This window comes from Olea europaea, chromosome 5 (genome assembly GCF_002742605.1).
Source record: "Olea europaea var. sylvestris chromosome 5, O_europaea_v1, whole genome shotgun sequence".
In the NCBI taxonomy this organism is placed as follows: domain Eukaryota; kingdom Viridiplantae; phylum Streptophyta; class Magnoliopsida; order Lamiales; family Oleaceae; genus Olea; species Olea europaea.
This window is the reverse complement of record NC_036241.1, coordinates 6571206-6589582: the sequence shown is the minus strand read 5'-3', so window position 1 is coordinate 6589582 and position 18377 is coordinate 6571206. Positions and strand designations below refer to the sequence as shown.

The 18377-nt window shown below is 34.7% G+C and overlaps 2 protein-coding genes across 2 annotated transcripts; one reads left to right on the top strand and one right to left on the bottom strand.

Moving 5' to 3' along the window:
• The first annotated feature begins 1394 nt into the window (after nt 1-1394).
• LOC111394500 lies at nt 1395-2120 on the top strand. Its single transcript, XM_023020356.1, has 2 exons — nt 1395-1542; nt 1619-2120. The coding sequence occupies exons 1-2, from the start codon at nt 1528-1530 to the stop codon at nt 1853-1855; spliced, it is 252 nt and encodes an 83-aa protein (XP_022876124.1). The 5' UTR covers nt 1395-1527; the 3' UTR covers nt 1856-2120.
• Nucleotides 2121-3097: 977 nt separating this feature from the next.
• LOC111394499 (protein DCL homolog, chloroplastic-like) lies at nt 3098-17381 on the bottom strand. The gene is made up of 3 exons (XM_023020355.1): nt 17006-17381; nt 11176-11290; nt 3098-3968 (listed from the first exon to the last, which is right to left on the bottom strand). Exons 1-3 carry the CDS (start codon nt 17317-17319, stop codon nt 3798-3800), a joined length of 600 nt encoding a protein of 199 aa, XP_022876123.1. The 5' UTR covers nt 17320-17381; the 3' UTR covers nt 3098-3797.
• Between the last annotated feature and the right edge of the window lie 996 nt (nt 17382-18377).

The following is an 18377-nucleotide window of genomic DNA, read 5'->3' as shown; positions in this document are numbered from 1 at the left end:
TTATTCCTTATTTTATAAATATATTTTTATCGAAAAATATAAGTTATTATGAGATTGACGAAAATGCCCCTACTTAAAACGGTCAAAATATCAAATTCTTACATATTCTAGGCCAACGAATGGTCAAATGAATGATTTTTATCCATTTGGATCTCAGATGCATATTCTTTAAAAGTTTGGGAACTATGGATGGCACAAAATGAAAGTTAAGGTAAAGTTTGCAAAAATGTGAAAGGTTAGGAGCCGCTACTTCAATTTTTCCTATTTCAAATAAAATTCAGGCCACACTTTAATTTTAACATGATTTTTTAAAAGAACATGGGATTCTTAAAAGAAAAATTTCATGTGTAGTCAAAAAATCCTAAACTCTAATCATATTTCCCATCATCACTGTTTCTAAAAATGTCACAAAAAGCTCTAACGAGAGGCTAGCTGAAAGGAATTGTAAGGTTTAATAGCTATTATGCCAAATATAAAGTTATTTATATTAATAAAGTGATAATTATATAATATTTCCTCCGTCTCACAAAAATAAATTTGTTTTCATTCTCGCATAGATTAAGAAAATACAATTAATGTAGTTGAAAAAAAAATTCTTATATTTTTCATAATGTACTTCTACATTAAATAACGATATAAATATGAATAATTAATAACAAGGCACATTTAATATGGATATATTAAAAACTAAACAAATATCTATATCTCAATAAGAAGAGTGACACATAATTTAGGACAGACGAAAAAAAAAAGTATGAGTAGTAGTATTACTCGTGTTCTCAAGCGAGGTATTATTTTTGTCCCATTCCACATTTTTTCTTTTTGGTACACATTCTACTACAAGTTTCTTTCGCGAATGCTTGGTAGTACCAAATCCCATCAATTGAATCACCATTTCTTTAGATGAAAAAGTAAGAATATTATTTAACATGAATCACAAAAGAACGATGCTTGGTGGACTGAGTTTTCTTGCCAGAATCCATACAAGGGGGATTTGTTGCCTTGTCATTAAGCAATGGCCAAAAAAAATAAGGGCGACGTATAGCCCAGCACATTACAGGTTTTCACAAAGGGGTGGGGTCGGGAATATTTTTTTCATTTTTCATTATATCAGGGCTCACGTGAGACCAATCCATGTGAAGGGTCAATAAAACCTCTGTAAAAAAAAAAAAAAAAAAGGCTTTTGAACATTCAAAAAATAATAATAATAAAAATAAAAGTTTTACCACCCCGAAGTGGTGCGAAAGCGACACCCATAAAGAATATGACAAGAAAACTCCTATATGCTTTTTCCATCACTAGATATTTGAAATTGTATTCAATTTTTGTTCTAACTTTGACGTGTCATCTCGTTAAAATTTGTAAGTCATTAACCAACAGTTTTCTGCCACCAGACATTATACGTGTTTCATGTTTCCTTCCTTACTTTTACAACTGACCTACTTTCGTGACTAATATAATCCCAACCATTTCCCATTCAAACTACTTGGTTTCTTGGTTCGTATTTTCTCAATCAAATCTGAAGCCATGGATACTTCAAAGGTAAAAACATTCGAGCTAATCTACAGAAATACTTTTTTTAATTTATCTGTTATGGTTATATATTGCTATGCTGTAGGGTAGTGAAAGAATAAACGATGAAGGGGATGTGGAGATTAAGGTAGAAACTGTGGACCACCGGTCGCCGGCGGGCGAAAAGAGTGAACCCAAGGATGAGAAGGTGGAGATAACTCATGTATTTCCGTCAGATGACAAGCCCGGAACTCATAAAGTTGTCGGTGAAGCTGTTGGCAAGGTGGTCGAAAATGTCCAGTCGGCAAAGGAAGCAATGTCTAAGACCCAAAAAACTGAGTAATATACGAGAAAAATTTCACACTCAGCCATGAAAATCTCAAATTTTTATGGTTAAAGTGAAATTTCCATGTACAGAAGTTTTCATCCTGAGAAATTGTCCTTTTGGTATTATTATATAATTTTTGTCTTTTGTTTTTGTTTGTGTGAACTTTGATACCATCTTGTGGTTTTAGCTAATCTAGATTGATGATGTTCATCATCTTTTAATAAATATTTAAAACCTGTACTGTTTATTTGTTTTACAAATTGCAGAGTATTTTGTTTTTTCTTGTTTGAAATTTTTTTCTCTGCGTGATATTTCTAAGTTTAATAAGAACATTAAATCACTCCCAATTGAAAATGAGTTTAGGAAGAAGAAAATTCTAAAAATGGCAATTTTCTCTTGACTTGTTATCAACATAGAAGGAAATGTAATTCAGGAGTGTTCTGTTCTAACATTCTGCCATGCCACATCCCACATGATAGAATTTGCTTCTTCTTACTCGGTGCTTAAAGGCCTGAATTTTCTCATATGAAAGCACCATAGCCTTGATGTGGTGTTTGTACTCGAAGAACATTATTAGAATGTGCAGTATGATCCTCTAAGCAATAATAAATTATCATTTTAATCGCCTGCGAAGTAAAACATGAATATATTTGGTCCCGCTAATTTCGAAGTATGGATCCCACCAAAATTTGAGCTATAATTTGCTCAAGTTCACTAAAAATTAAACCATTTACAAAAGGTACTGCTTGTTGATCTCACGGTAACACACACACACCTGGTTTCCCAAAGTTCAAACTCCCTTTGTCGACAGGGTTAGTGATGCTGATGATTGAGAAAGGCATCCCACTACAGAAGAAGCACTACTAGTTTCTTTCTCGGGGCAAAATCTGTTTCATGGTTTTTCTAAGAAACCAACCACAGTTTTCCCAACTCAATTATATCGGTTGGCTGAGCTCACTTGGTTGAGGTTTCCTCAACTCTTATGTGACAACATGAGTACACCGTGCACTTCACGTGTCCAATCCACTGTTCCATTCTTGTCCTAAACAGAGCTTTGGGCAAACGTTGCCATCATCCTCTATTTAACAAGCTTATGTCCTTACCTAAAGCTGCTTTTCAAGCATTTCGGGACAAACTGTGCATGTTGTAGCAAATAATCACGAAGAGTAATTCTACTAATCACGAAGAAGATAATAGCAATAATCCCAGAAAGAATAATTAAAAGGCAAGATTTGGAGAGTTGCAACATGAGCAGAATTGCAAGGGAAGGCAATCGAAGACTGATTACTTATTCTTTGTATAGTCTGATTGTAAATGATAAAATGTGTTTGTAGCAACTCTTGACTCAATGGAAACATACGCTTCTTCTCTTCTTAAAGGTTCACCAATGACACACACCCTTGATTTTTCAGAGACGAAGACTGAAGTTAAGGATTTCAACTTGAACATATAAATCCAGTGTTTGTTATCCCTAACCTCTATCATGATCTAAATGATGTCTTCCACAAGTTATTTGGCATGTAATTCGACATTTCACGACAATTGTCTTGTACTATTATTCTGGAAAGCCAAAGTCCATCAAAATCCCAGACAAAGAACCCATAAACCTCGACTTCATGGACTCGCTTGAATAATGCTAAACAGTGTGGGCTATTGTTACTTCTAACAAGGTATCCACAATATATTCAGCCTCAAAAATTGGGAAAATGCATCCACCAGCAATGATCTACTTAGTCAACACTCAACAGCAGCCATGCCATAGCAATAAGTTTCTTCAGGGAAGTAAATCGTACTCAAGCATAAAATTGGGAAAAAAAAAAAAAAAAAAAGGAAAAAAGGAAAAATCTTTACATTTAGATGGTACCTGTCCATCTTGAAAATCATTTAAGCTCTCGCCAGTGCAAAAGTCATGGTTAAAACTTCAATGTAATTATTAGGAGAAGCTGTCTTAAAGAATTCATCCACTACTATGTTTAAAATGCTCTTTTATAAATCTTTCCCCATAAGAAGGGTACTCATCCTGAATGTGGGCTCGAAGACACTTCTGGTAAGAGAAGTCTATCCATCCACCATCCGTTCTTACAACAAAGAGGCACCTTGAACATTTGAATTGAGGATGTCGATCAACCTTCAAACCGAGAAATTGAACAGCTTTTAAGTCACGGTATCTCATAATAGAATAACCAGTTGGCTTTCCTAGATAATTTTGAATCAGCTTCATAATGTTATTCTCAATTGCCACAATTATGATCATTAAACAGTCATTAAATATTACGATAAATCCACCAATTATTTGCCCTTTGAACATAATAGCAGCTAAAATCATCAGGTAAAAGGACACGCTAAGAAAGTTACATCTAGATGTCTACTAAATGCTCACAGGTTTGGGTGCCAGGTCACCTAAGAGATAGGCCATCTAAAGAAGGCTGCTCTCCGACAAGCCCACAAGACAGCCTTAACTACCATAATTATAACAGAGAAAAAGGAAAATTAATAGTTGTATGAATATAATAAAAGAAAGAGAACTTGATCCTAATTTCGTAGTGATGTCTTTCACCTGTCCATGCTGATGCGGACATCCTTTGTTGGGCCATTTGTTTAGGACATTTATTTATGTTTTGTGTTTTATTGGACTTGTATATGGATTTGGCCCAAGCCCCTTGACTATTAGGTTTGTATTTTGTTATTTATATAGTTGTAATGGGAATTGCAAAACGGTTGATGAATGACATTAATCACATTTGCCAAATTGCCCACTCTCTCACCCGTCTTCCCTCTTCTCCCTCTTTCTTCTCTAACGTGCTCCCTCTCTTCCTACTCTCTTCCTCTCCCTCTTGCTGTGATTCTGTTATTTGATTCTACATCAAACCTGTATCAGAGTTATTTCTACTATTTTCTCAAACTATAGAGTAATCTGGGGACTTCACAGTGTTTATTGCTTCTGCAGCCGTAAATTTATTCCAGTCAAGAGATCATGAAATTATGCAGTTAACAATCAGCATCTAACACAGCTCCAGTCATACCACCAAGCAACCTATACAACCGTTTCTTCTTTGTGCCACCAAGCAGCAACCACTGGCACCCAACAAGCCAAACCTCCAACCCATTACAAACTATACAGTAACCTCCTGTAACTTCTAATTAACCGATACCTTTTAATAAGGCACACATAAATCACCCACCATGGACCCTTTCCAATTTGATGCACTCACCCGACATTAGCTCAACATACCACTAGAGTCTTTACTCAATGAATCAGGGGCATGGATCATTTCTTGGTGTGGTATGGAGTCCCAATGGATCAGAGAGTTTAATTTGCGAGTCTGATATTAACCAGCACTGCCCAATTCTTTTGGGAAAGTGTTGAAGATCTTCTTCAGAGGCATCGTGCACCTCCTGTTGGAAATTGAGAAGAAATGAAGCATTGAATCCAAGAGAATTACTTACTCCAATCTTACAAGGGTAATTTGTTGGACCATTGGAATGCCTTTACACAGAGAAATCGTCCAATGACTCTGTTACTCAATTTGATGAAAATGCGATGTGGCATCTTTGAAAATGAAGATATGACTCCGAGTAGGTTCAAGTAGTGCCCAAGAGATGATTTTAGACATAAGCTTGTCTTTCGAGGTATCACCATTCTCAATCACATTCTTTAGTTTGAGATTACGAGTTGATTACTAAGACTCCGAGCGTAGTGACAATCATTAGCGCCACCCCCTCCTGTTAAATCCCTTTTAGGGCCTCCCCCATCTAATGCTCCACTTATGTTGGAAAATAAAGATAAAGCTCCTAAAATGCTAAGGCTTTCTTCTCACTTGCAGTACTTCAACTGTAAAGGCTTCAGCAATATCTCCTCCAAATGTCCTAACCGAGCTTTAGTCATTAAGAAAAGGAAGGATGTCGTAGGTGAGCCATTAAAAGATCATATCCTTTGTTGAGCCATTTCTGTAGGCCATTTATTTATGCTTCATTATGTTTGTATATGGGTTAGCCTAAGTCCCTTGAGTATTAGTTTTGTGTTTTGTCAATTTTATGGTTGTAAATGGAGTTGTAAAATAGTTGATGAAGTTTACCACTCTCTCACCGTCTTCCCTCTTTCTCCTCTAACATGCTCCCTCTCTTCCTCTTCTCTTCTTTTCCCTCTTCCCGTGATTCTATGCTGATGATTGGCATCGTCATTCCATTTTTCATACTTACATCAAGATCAACAATAAGGATTGTAAAATTATTGTGGATAGTGGTAGTTGCGGTAACGTGGTTTTTGTGGCTACGGTGTTATGTCTTGTGTTGAAACCAGTCCTTTACCCTCATCTGTATAACTTCTCTTGGGTTGAAACTTCTATAGCAGTGAAAGAACGTTGTCTAGTGCCTATTCAATTTCCTAAGTATAAACATCACATATGATATGACGTCATTCCTATGAATGCCGAGCACATCATTCTTGGTCACCTTGGTTGTTCGATTTTAATGTGACCATCCATGATCGGTACATTTCACGTTCCTTCATGTTCAATGCAAAGAAAATTTACCTTAATCATTTCCTCCAAAACCTGTTAGCTCGTGCTGGCCGTGAAAATTTTAGAACGTAAAGTATTACATTCGATTAATCCTACAGAATATGAGCCTAAACTCATGGACGATTTAGTTCTGTTTACTGTGGCTATTATGGAGTTTCCGCTAGAATCTCCAATGGTTGTGCCTGTTGAGGTTCAGTTATTTCTTCAAGAGTTTCAAGATGTCTTTCTTGAGGACCTTCCTGATCTGTTGCCTCCTTTACGGGATATTCAACATGTAGATCTTGCTTCTAGATCATCTCTCCCCAATTTGCCTCACAATAGGATGAAATCTACTGAGCATTTTAAGCTACAAAGGCAAGTAGGTGAGCTCCTTCATAAAGAATTCATTCGTGAGAGTTTAAATTATTGTGCAGTCCTCACCCTTTTGATACCCAAGAAAGATAGTTTTTGAATGATATGCATTGATAGTCGTGCCATCAATAATATCACTATCAAATAACGTTTTTCCATCCCTTAACTTGATGATATGTTGAATACGATGGTCAGTGCCACAATCTTTTCCAAGAATAATTTAATGAGTGGGTATCACCAAATTAGATTCTGCCCAAGTGACGAGTGAAAAACTGCCTTTAAAACGAAGGATGGTCTTTATAACTAGTTGGTCATGCCTATTGGACTAACTAATTCCCCAAGTACCTTTAATTCATGGGTAAATTTATTGTCGTCTACTTTGATGACATTTTGTATGCAATAAAACTAAGGAAAATCGAGTTCATCTCACACAAGTTTGTTTTTCACTTCGTGCAACAAGTTTGTATGCTAATGTATAAAGAATTGTTCTTTGTTCACCGATAGAGTTGTCTTCATAGGATTCATTATCTCCACTATGGAAGTATCTGCTGACCCCGCAAAGATTCAGGCCATTGTTGGTTGACCTGAACATAAGACTACATGATGTTAGGAGTTTCCATGGTTTATCCATCTTTTATTGTCGTTTCACTAAGGGGTTTAGCACGATCATTGCTCCTATCACAGAGTGCACGAATAGGAGAGAATTTCATTGGACATAGAAAGCAGCTAAAGCTTTTAAGTTAATCAAGAAGCGAACGACAGAAGCTCCTATCATGCAACCCCTTGATTTTTCCAAATTTTTTTAGGTCGAATGTCACATGTCAGGGGTAGGAATAGGTTATGTCTTGTGTTAGGAATGTCATCCTATTTTTTTTTAAGTGAGAAATTAAATGAAGCCAAATAACGGTACTCAACTTATGATAAGGAGTTGTACGTTGTTGTACAAGCTTTACCCTATTGGCAGTATTACTTGTTACCTTAGGAATTTGTCCTCTATTCGAATCATAAGGCCCTTCGCTTCCTTAATTCCCAAAAACAGTTAAATTATAGATATGATCACTGGATCAAATATTTTTAGACCTATTCTTTTGTTTTGAAGCATAAAAATGGTGCTGAAAACCAAGCAGCTGGTGTTTTAAGTCATATGAGTGTTAAAGTCATAGGTTTTGAAAGTTTCTAGGAAGAGTGCGAGTTATGTCCCGATTTTAAATTTCTTGCTTTGAAAAATAGGCAGTTGGATACTACTGATGGTTTCCATCTTGAGGAGGGCTATCTTTTTAGATCTAATAAGTTGTGTGTAATGCGTCAAAAATTTATAGGTTTGTATTTTATTATTATTACATAGCTGTAACTAGAATTGCAAAACAGTTAATGAATGACATTAATCATGTTTGGCTTGTTGCCGAGTCTCCCACCCGTCTTCCCTCTTATCCCTCTTTCTCCTCTAACGTGCTCCCTCTCTTCCTCTTCTCTTCTTCTCCCTCTTGCTCTTGCCGTAATTTTGTTATTCAACTTTTTCTCAATTGATTCTACATCACATGCTCAAAACGTACATCCTTGATCCTAGTATTTTAGGAATTCATCTAATAAGTTACAACGTAGTTTAAGCTACGAAGTAGTACCAATCAAAAGTATCAATAAGAAATTTCAAGTGCTCAGGATCAGAGTGATCCCTTTAGTAAAAGTGCAGTGACGTAATCATTCAGCTAAAAAAGCTACTTGGGAACGAGAAGTGAAAATTGGCCAATAGTTTGAGGGCCTAAGTATAGATGAACTTAGTTGGGTAATGTTAGAAATTTATGTATTAATATTGGTCTTAAATCGTAGCCCATAATTAATATGGTACAATAAAACGAAGAAAACATAATTTCAAATGAAAAAGTCTTGTTCAAGATATTAATTGTGCAAAGATCATATGGAGTTTTATTCATTAATACGCATGCCAATGAATGTTAAATGTCAAATCATGGATTGGATGAAATCATGCGTAATTTTTTGTAAATATGTTAATTGGTCATCACTTAGGTGAAACTGATTATAAATTTGTGTGAGGCCCATGATTAAAGATAATTGATTTGACCACATACATTCTTTATACAAATATCAAGCCACGACAACACTATAGTGCCCTACATCAAGTTATTTCCTTCTATTTTTCTACATATGTCCAAGAATTGACACTATAAATAGGAAACACACAATACCACACATAACCACTATTAATTCACATATTCTCTTACCTTTATTACTTTGTATCTCTCTACCTTTACATTTCTTCCCCTCTTCACCTTTAAACACATTAAATATATTATAGCTACACACGCATGAGAACATAGAAGAACGAGCAGCCCAAGTTTCAGTCCAACAATTAGTTTATCGTTTTGATCTGTCCATTGAAATTGTAAATGTGTTATAATGATATTTTTTGTGAGTAATTCTATATGTTATTACATAGCTATGTTTAAGTTATGGTCCACAGGCTGTAAAATTCTGTAAGAACGGACTAGAGTATAGTGGCACTACGAACGAAAATTTGGAACCGTCTATAAGTTCGGTCCAACACACTTATTGAGATTATATTTCACATTATGTTTCTCTCATTTTAGAAAATTAGCTGTTCGAGGCAATAGGTGCATAGATGGTTGTAGTCCTGGGACATTTAAAATAATTTTTATCAAGCAACGTCTATTTATTTTGATTTATATTGAACTCGTTTCTAATTAAGATTACGTTATGGCAAACGTATTTTTAGATTTGTTGCGAATGTCAATCATGATTATTTTTATAAAAAACATATTTATTCTTTTCGGTCTTTTTATTTAATATTATTTAAGTTTTAATAACACTGGAATCATTAAGGATTGAAATCATCACAATTGGTAGCAAAGCAAATGTTTACTTTCCTGTGGACTATGCAATTTAAAAAAAATAAAAAAAATGCACATTTTATTTTTTTTAACTACTCAACTCCTATGTCTAAACCGTTAACTTACATAATGTTCAATTTGGGGTGAGCCTGATCCCATCTTACCCTTTACGAATTTCTATCGTGTTCTTAGGATTCGAAACTAAGACACCTGCCCTATTAGAGACTTGAGTTGAATTCTAGTAACAATTGGAGAACTATGAAAATTACGCGACTTTTTAGGATAAGTTTTTTTCATTACAAACTGGTTCTGCAATTTAGAAAGTTGAAGATGAACTTCTTAAGGAATAATATATTGGAGACTAATACTCTAATTAATTTACCTTGTTTACAAAATTGAATATGATTTTCAGGTATATAAACTACTTTATGATTAACGTACTAAAAAATATGGACAAAAACCAAATCTTCGATAATCAACTCTAGCTAGCTTGATCTAGTGGATGCAGTTGTCAGGGTATAAGGACTATAGCTAGTGCAATTACTATATAGGCTTTCTCTGAACAATTGTTACTAGGATTCAACTAAAATCTCTCATAAGCCAGAGGTCCTAGGTTCGAATCCTGAAAACGTGATAAAAATCTATAACGAATAAAAAGGGTCCATGCTCACTAAGAGCTGACGGAATATAAATTAACGACTTCAACATAAAGATCGAGACGTTAAAAAGGATAGTGCCAAGATCATCTTATGAGAAATCCATGTGTTGTGCAGACATCTGATGCTCGAACTCTTCGAAATGGTCGAAATCCTCGTATTGGACACAACACATGAGTATGGGTGTGTCGGATCCTCCAAATTTCAATCGGACACTTCATTGTTTTTGCTGCTTCTTTAACTTCTTTGTTCTTTTTTTTTTCTTTTCCTTTTCTTTTTTATTTTTGCTCTCTATAAACTTAGCGCCGCCTCCAAGAGGATGCAGAAAGGCGACGGCGCAAGATTTCTCCTTCTTTCTTTCCCTTTTCTTCCTTTTTTCCTTCTTTCCCACTCTGTATCGGTGGTTTAGGGTTTTGTCCAAGGCAATAACTTTCTGAGTGCTTGTTTAGTAGTGCTTTTAAATGTTTATAAGTTGTGGATCCTATGAAATATACGGATAATAAGTATGTTCGACCAGATGAAATTATAAATTAAGCTTTGCCAAACATGCTCTGAAATTCAATTTTGAACACAGAAACCAAAGAAATATTCCAACATCCAACATCATATCTAAAGTAGAATTCGAATCAGTCTTCTATTTTTAGTTTCATGTGATGGTAGTCCATTTGAAGGAACAACCAATTGATTAGAGCAGTCCATTTTATTCATGAAACCCCAGTACCAGACTACAATCAATTGAGGGAGGACTTCTAGAAAAATTAATTGGGCCAACTCCAAGTATATACTTTCTCCAGCACTTTGTGGAGTTGAATGCAACCTAAAATTCTTATGCTTAGCTTCTAATATGCTAGAATCGATTGGAAGAAGATAAAAACAATTGACAGAACAATAGCAGGTTTACCAAGTTTGCAAATAAGTCAACTGAACATAAAGAAACTGACCATAATTGAATCAATTCCACATCCAATCTTATCTTCCGAATGAGGATGATAAGAGAGAAGCTTATCTACCACAGCTTTCTCATCTTCTGCAGTAAGACGTTCACCATCCATATACCTGGAAGAAAGATGACAATCAAGGAGCATCAAGTCCATCCATATATAATGCAGGGATGAATTCATTATAAGCTGCAATATATTAATTCTTTTGGGCTGGAAAAATAGTAATAGTATGGATATGTGCTATTAAAAAAACTGAGCAGAGTTCATAATAATCTAGAATAGAAATATGAATGTGGTATGTGGGTGATATATGGGAGGGAAATCATAATTTGAATTTCCCAGCTTCCAGCATTATAAACCTGAGAAGCATTCTCGTTTTCTGCAAGCTATGATTCTTGTTGTTTTTGGATGTTTGTCCGGCTACCTTCTCATCATCATTATATATTTCTTTGTCCATTTAAATTTTTCAGAACAGCAGTTGAATTCAGGCCAAACTTTACCAGTCCAAAATGTCAGTACACACCATAATTAAAACATTTTCTCTTCACACTATGATCTTCATTTGATCCAGTATCACTATCTGGTGAAAATTCACAATATGTGGCATTAGGGAAGCGGGAGAAAAGGTGGACCATGGGGTATCAAGTCACTTTGCATCTTTTTTAGGCATTAAGAAGATAAAGTGGGAAATAAACTACGTTTTAACAGAGCGTTTCCATTTGGCGAAGTGAATTTAAAGTTCAACCAGTCTAAAACAGATGTGCTAACATCCAAATCTAACAGTAATAACTAGAGATCTAAATCATCAAGACTAAGCCTTTCAGAGAATTACATTGTCATGTATAGCAGTGATAAAAGGCTACTCTCTTTTTATTTTTATTTTTTATTTTTTATTTTTTATTTTTTTCCCACTGCATCATTCATAATTATAACTAGTAAAACAACCTATAACAATCTATACGAAATATCTAAACAAAATTCACCATGAGGAAAAAGAAATATAAATTGAAGTTTAAAATCTCTCTCCAAAAAACTGCATTTTGGCATAGTCAAGTTTGCTAAGGCAAGCATAAGAAATTACTAATACGACACCTAGTTGCCAACGATGAATCTCTGATATTCTATTTTAATTAAAAAATAAAATAAAAGAAATTAATTAATCATCAAATAATATTCATAAATGATATAATGATGTGTTAATATTTTTGTTCTGCTAATCATAAACAGATATTATATTTTGGAAAAAGCTCGAGTTACAACAACTAAAAGCATGTAATGTCTAAGAAGGATAGAGAAAACTGAAAATGGACAATAATTAAGAGATAGTTTCCTGAACATAATATGTAAGCTAAAAACATAATATTTTATTTTATTTTCACTCTGTACACCCATGTTATTGGCTGGAAGATAACATTTTTTTTAACCAATTTTCATATTCCTACACACTTGAGTCTTTTATATATTTCATGGTTGTATATAAATCATTTAGCTCCCATTTGATTCCCATTCTTTGGTCATAAAAATGAAAAATATGACCGTTATCCATCACATCAAGCCATCACATTTGACTTTCTATCTCTTGTGTGGGCCCGTAAATGCTATATTTCTCATTCTCAATCTTATAAAAATGGGTACCAAATGGGGCCTTAATGGTTATTGCAGATTCCCAAGTTGCTATTTACAGTTGAGGAAATTTTACGTGTATCTACCCTTCATGCCTTCAATTTGCAACACCTTGCTGACCAATCTTCTTCTGCAAGTTCTTTACTCAAGGCAGTGTCGAGGCAAATTTAGGTAAATCTCTGATACATAAAGAATTAGAATGGTGGCATCAACTCAATAGGACTCTGGCACACCTGATTTAATTAAACCATTTCCAGAGAATAGACAATATAATATTTTGGATGGAATGAAATTGGTTTGTAAAAGTATTAGTAGCTCCCAATAATTGGTCTCTACACGTAGTCATAGTAGTACTGCATAAATATCAAATTGTAAAATATCAAATGTAAAAGCACTATTTGTAATCAAGTGGCGCATCCAAAATTACTGGCAATAAACTATATAGGCTATATTTCGTACAGCAAAGTATCAACATACAGTGATACTTTTTATTGGTTCACTTGAGAAATAACAAGTTCTTAATTTTCGTAGAAACAAATGATCGATTCTCCAAGGTTTACTTACCTGACGACTAATTTGTGCTTAATTCCAATTGAATGCGTGGTAATTTATGGAAACTCAGGAATTTTGTCCTAATCCTATCTTCCCAGAGAAAATAGAGCACTTGCTTCTACAGCTGGGATTACGCTTTTTAATGAGGAAAGTGCCTAGCCTGGAATACCATCTCTAAGACAGAAAGTTCCTTGCCGAAAGAAATCCAAGTTTCTCTCAAATTAAAACAAAAAGGCAGAAGAGGAGGGTTGATTTACCGACAAGTTCTCTGTTTCAGAAGAAGACTCTAGGAGGACTGTCCAGCTAGTTCATAACAAAATGTTAGACCAAGGCTGACACAACCGAATTGGTTGAGGAAAAGGAAACCCTAACGACCAAGCACTCCCACCCCAGCCTGCAGCCTACGACAGAAATTAAGTTAAGTTAAAGCAAGAAAATGAAAATTCTCGTCATACAAGTTACATGCGTATTGCTGTTAAATTCAACTAAGTCAGCACTGTATTACTTTGTGGATTGCATTTCACTTAACCATCAATTCCGTTCCATGTGCTCAGGGTAGACGTCTTGTACAAATGTATTTATACCATCACATGAAGTCCAAGATGTCAAGCCCTGCAATTATTTTGTGGATTGAACTTCACTTGACTGTCTACAATTCCATAGCTTGTGCTCGCGTAGACGTTTTATGTAGATTTATCTAATCCATCTCACAGAGACGAATCTCAGGTCTGGCATCAAATGGAAATTGGAAAAGCTCCATGATTTGACCCCTAGTTTATGTATCTCATAAACTAACATGGAATTCCTTTCCATATTAACATTGGCCTAACATCATGATGAAGACTCAATAGTCACTGAGTAATTATATATATTCCACAGTTTTATGAGAATGTGCACATTTCAGTCCCCTAATGTGGAGATTGTATGAAACTATAAAGACGTCATTGATAGAGTGCATAAGATTGCATTTTTAATGCTGAATGCTCATGATTATTTGCTAATATATAAGTATATTTGGGATTAATAATGATATTTTTCTATAGTTGAATGATGGCCAATGCTAATTATGGTGTTTACAAGTTAAATGTAGAAATGAAGCCCAAAAATAACAAAGCTCAAGGCCCATAAGAGAGGACCCAATTCAAGTGGAAGTGAGCCAGCCCATTTAGAAGAAAATAAATTGGAATGAAGGGAGCAAATCAGTGGAAGACCCTCGGCTGTGAAGAAATCCCGAAATTGGAAGAACATTTGCACTGCCTTTAGTATTTTCACCATGTCTCCCTCATCCGATATTGTATTGAGCTGATTCAAGAGGCCTTGGAAAGCTAACGTAACGTGTTACAATTTCTCCTTAAATAGAGATTTTGAAATTCCCACGTTTTCCAAGTGAGAAATGGCCCACAATCAAAGGCTGAAAATCTGCCAAATTGACGAGGCGAATTCAGGATTGATTTTTTTCTTTCCTTGTGAAGATGGCTTGAAATAGAGCAAGGATAAAGAGTTATGGGGGGGGGGGGGGGGGGGGGTTCCGTTAAGTTTTTCTTCAATTTTAGCATGGATTAATTTCTATCTTCAAGAGTTTGAGATGTAGCCTAATTATAATTATGTGAATCTTCCTAACTTGAATTAATTGGTATTTGTTCTGATTCTTGAGTATTTCATTCTGGACTTAATGCTTGTAAACGATTGATCACCGTTCACTTGAGTTGGGATTCAATTTGAGACAGAGAAGTAATAATTGTTTCAACCTATGTTTGAGATACAACAGGGATTCTGTAGGATAGAGGTATCTATGGACTTGTGTAATCTTTATAGGTTTTATCTTTGTTCTTAATGAATGTTGACAGGTTTAGAATTTTCACAGAGATGTAGAAAATTTTCTTGCTGAGATATTTCGTTAATGCTTGAGAAAGATTAATGAATATATTAGAGACACTCGATTATCAACAATAAGGAACACTTACAATTAATTCAACTAGGATATTCACATATGAGTAATTATGGTGAATCAAAAACTCTGAAATCTTATTTTCTTGATTTTTACTTGCTTGTTCAATTCTTGTCAGTCTAATCTTTCTAGTTAAATAATTCATTTACATTCGAATTGTCAAATAGATCGTCATTTAATAAATTTTGATACTTATTTATAATTTTTCATTCCTCGTGGGACGATACTCTTACTCATTCACTTTATTACTTGTTACGACTCGTGCACTTGCGAATTCAACTGACAATCATATACCTTGAACACCAGTTTAAGTGTTATCATATCATAGATAATCCTGTTAAATAAGCCATAATTCATTTTGTTTAATTGAACCTATAATTTAGTGCCACTATAACTGCACTAGACTAGTGTTAAACACAAGTGATACTAAATAACATTACTCTTAAACAAACTTAGGCCATAGAAATCGGACATATCAGATAGCAGGTCACAAACCCATGCTAGACACACATGCAAGACAGGCACTATAATTTTCACTCGAAATAAAAATTGTTTCTGTTCTTTGGTTGATACACTGAACTGTGAAAAGTGAACTTCTTTTGCCTCCAAATATGTGAAATATAACAAAGAAACAGCTTCTTCTGCATCATTTTAGGTACTACTACGCTTGCTACACTGTCTTCCATACTCATTTTTCCTCTACTAGGGCATTCTCTTTCATCATGTCAATGTATACACTATTGGGTAGCATTGTCAACACAAGTTATGCTTCATAGCGATAACACCATCCATTAAGATGTCTCTTGTGTGGGGAGGAAGGAAAATATCATTCAACAGCTGGTTTTGCACGAGGGCCGGAAATTGTCGCCAAAATGTTCATAAAGAAAGGCCCTGTTAATGGTACAACCATTCACAGAAGATAGTATTGTAAATCAAACACATTCCCATTGGCTTCAAAATAAGAACATTCATAGCATGTTTGGTTAAGCTTAAAAATCTCATTATTTTAAGTAAATCACTAAGCTATAAAGTAAATAAATTTTTATGGTCAAAGTTGAAAATAAGTTTCCTACTTTGACGTTAATGTACTAGTCATTTTAAAAATAGATAACAACTAAGATAAAACTAACTTATCCAAAGAGTCTTAAATCCAATCCAAATCATGCAGGATTCGGATAACCTCCTGCAGAGTTCTAAATCCAATTTACAGGGATTTGAATAATCCAATTTAGCTTATAGAAAAGACTCCAATGGAGATACAATTCAATCAGTTTACTGGTTAGTAGAAAATAAGACATATCTTTCGCCATCTGCTGTACAAGTTTCATAAGAGGGTTCTTCAAGTGTGGATAGTCATGCTATTTGCTCGTGCTTGAAAACATGAACTACACCTACACAGTGAATATTGTGGGTTATCGAGGGATATTATGTTTATAAACAAACTTTGGTTGCTTTAAAGCAGAGGCAAACATGCTCAGAATACAATCATTTCAGTAGTTAAATCTTAATGGAGTTTCAAGAGCGGCCTGACTAATTTGTTATAACTTTATGAACCCATATTTTTCGTACCAAATATCTAATTAGTACCACAAATTCTTACACACAGAAAATCCCAAAGACACATAATAAGAATAAAAAACTCAAAAAATATAAACATAACTTATTAAAGATTATAACGAATGGAGGAGAGGAGGAGCAACCTATTACCTATCAGAGTGGAGGATTTCTTTGGTGAGGCAAATAATGGGCTCGATATCTTCCAGAATTTCTGCTTCTTTCTCTTTCCATTTTCGGAAATCGGAGTCGTCCCATTTTGAGTACTTGGGGTCTTCAGCGCTCAGTCCAGTGTTGATCTGGCTCGAAGAGGATGAGTTCTTGTCAGTCGGAGCTGACTCGGCGGCACTGCACCAGGGCCGACGTGTTATTGACCCGGCTGTGAGTCGAAAATGATGTTGGTGGAGTAGTCGGACGCGAAGAAGGGGTAGAGCTCTGAGGAGCGTTGCAGCCATTCGTTCAACCATGGAATGCGGGCACCCCTAAAAAAGCTTGTACCTTTTCTCCCCCAATCCTCCACTTTTTTAAAACATAGGATAAGAAAATATCAAAAGTGCCACTCGTATAGAATTTTTTAACATTGAAAATTTACGGGTGTTGAGTTGACAATTTTTATTGATAGGTTTATCCTTAATTTTTGTTAAAAAAAAAAAAAATTGACAGGTTTATCTTTAATTTTTGTTTAAAAAAATAAAATAAAAATTTGACAGGTTTATCTTTAATTTTTGTTAAAAAAAAAAAATGGTGTAAAATCTTACCAAATCAATATTCTATAACCTCTTGGCAGAATGCACAAGTAGCATCTATAGAAAAATATTATCCTTGCTTCTATCTTAATTTTTTAGAGAATAATATTACTTGTACATAAAGAATTAAAAAAATTTACAGATAAATTAGATGTCAAAAGGAAAAATGTAATTTTTTTTATTTAGTTGAATTTTTTTTGATTTAATCATATATCACTACATCATGTATTTGTAAACGAATCTATAAGTCGTGATCTATACGTAACACATCCGATTTTTAGATTACTAGATGAATTGTGTTTGGAGTTAATTGCATAAGCGGTCCCAAACTTTCTCATTTTCACAAATTTTACTTTAAACATCACTTTGTGTCGTCCACAATCCCAAATCTTTCATTTTGTTATAGCACAAGAACAAATGGATGGATCATTGATTGAGAAAATATATTTTGACCAAATTAAGACCAATTTTAAAAGTATATAATTGTAAATTTTCATTCCCAAAAAAAAAAAAACAATTATAATAATAAAATCAAAAGCAAAAAAGCAACATTTTAAAATTGAAATCTACACCCGCCACAGTCCCCAAAGTTTATCTTCTACCTCAAATTCAACTTTTCATCACCCTTCATCCTTCCATCCCATCCCTTCCCTTCCCACTAAATCAATACCAAATCAACCCAACCCCCACTATTGCTGTTGCCTTCTACGGTCACCACCACTCGCTGCCGTAAGAATAGTAAAAAAAATGGAACCTCTACTTTTTCAACTTCGTGTCCT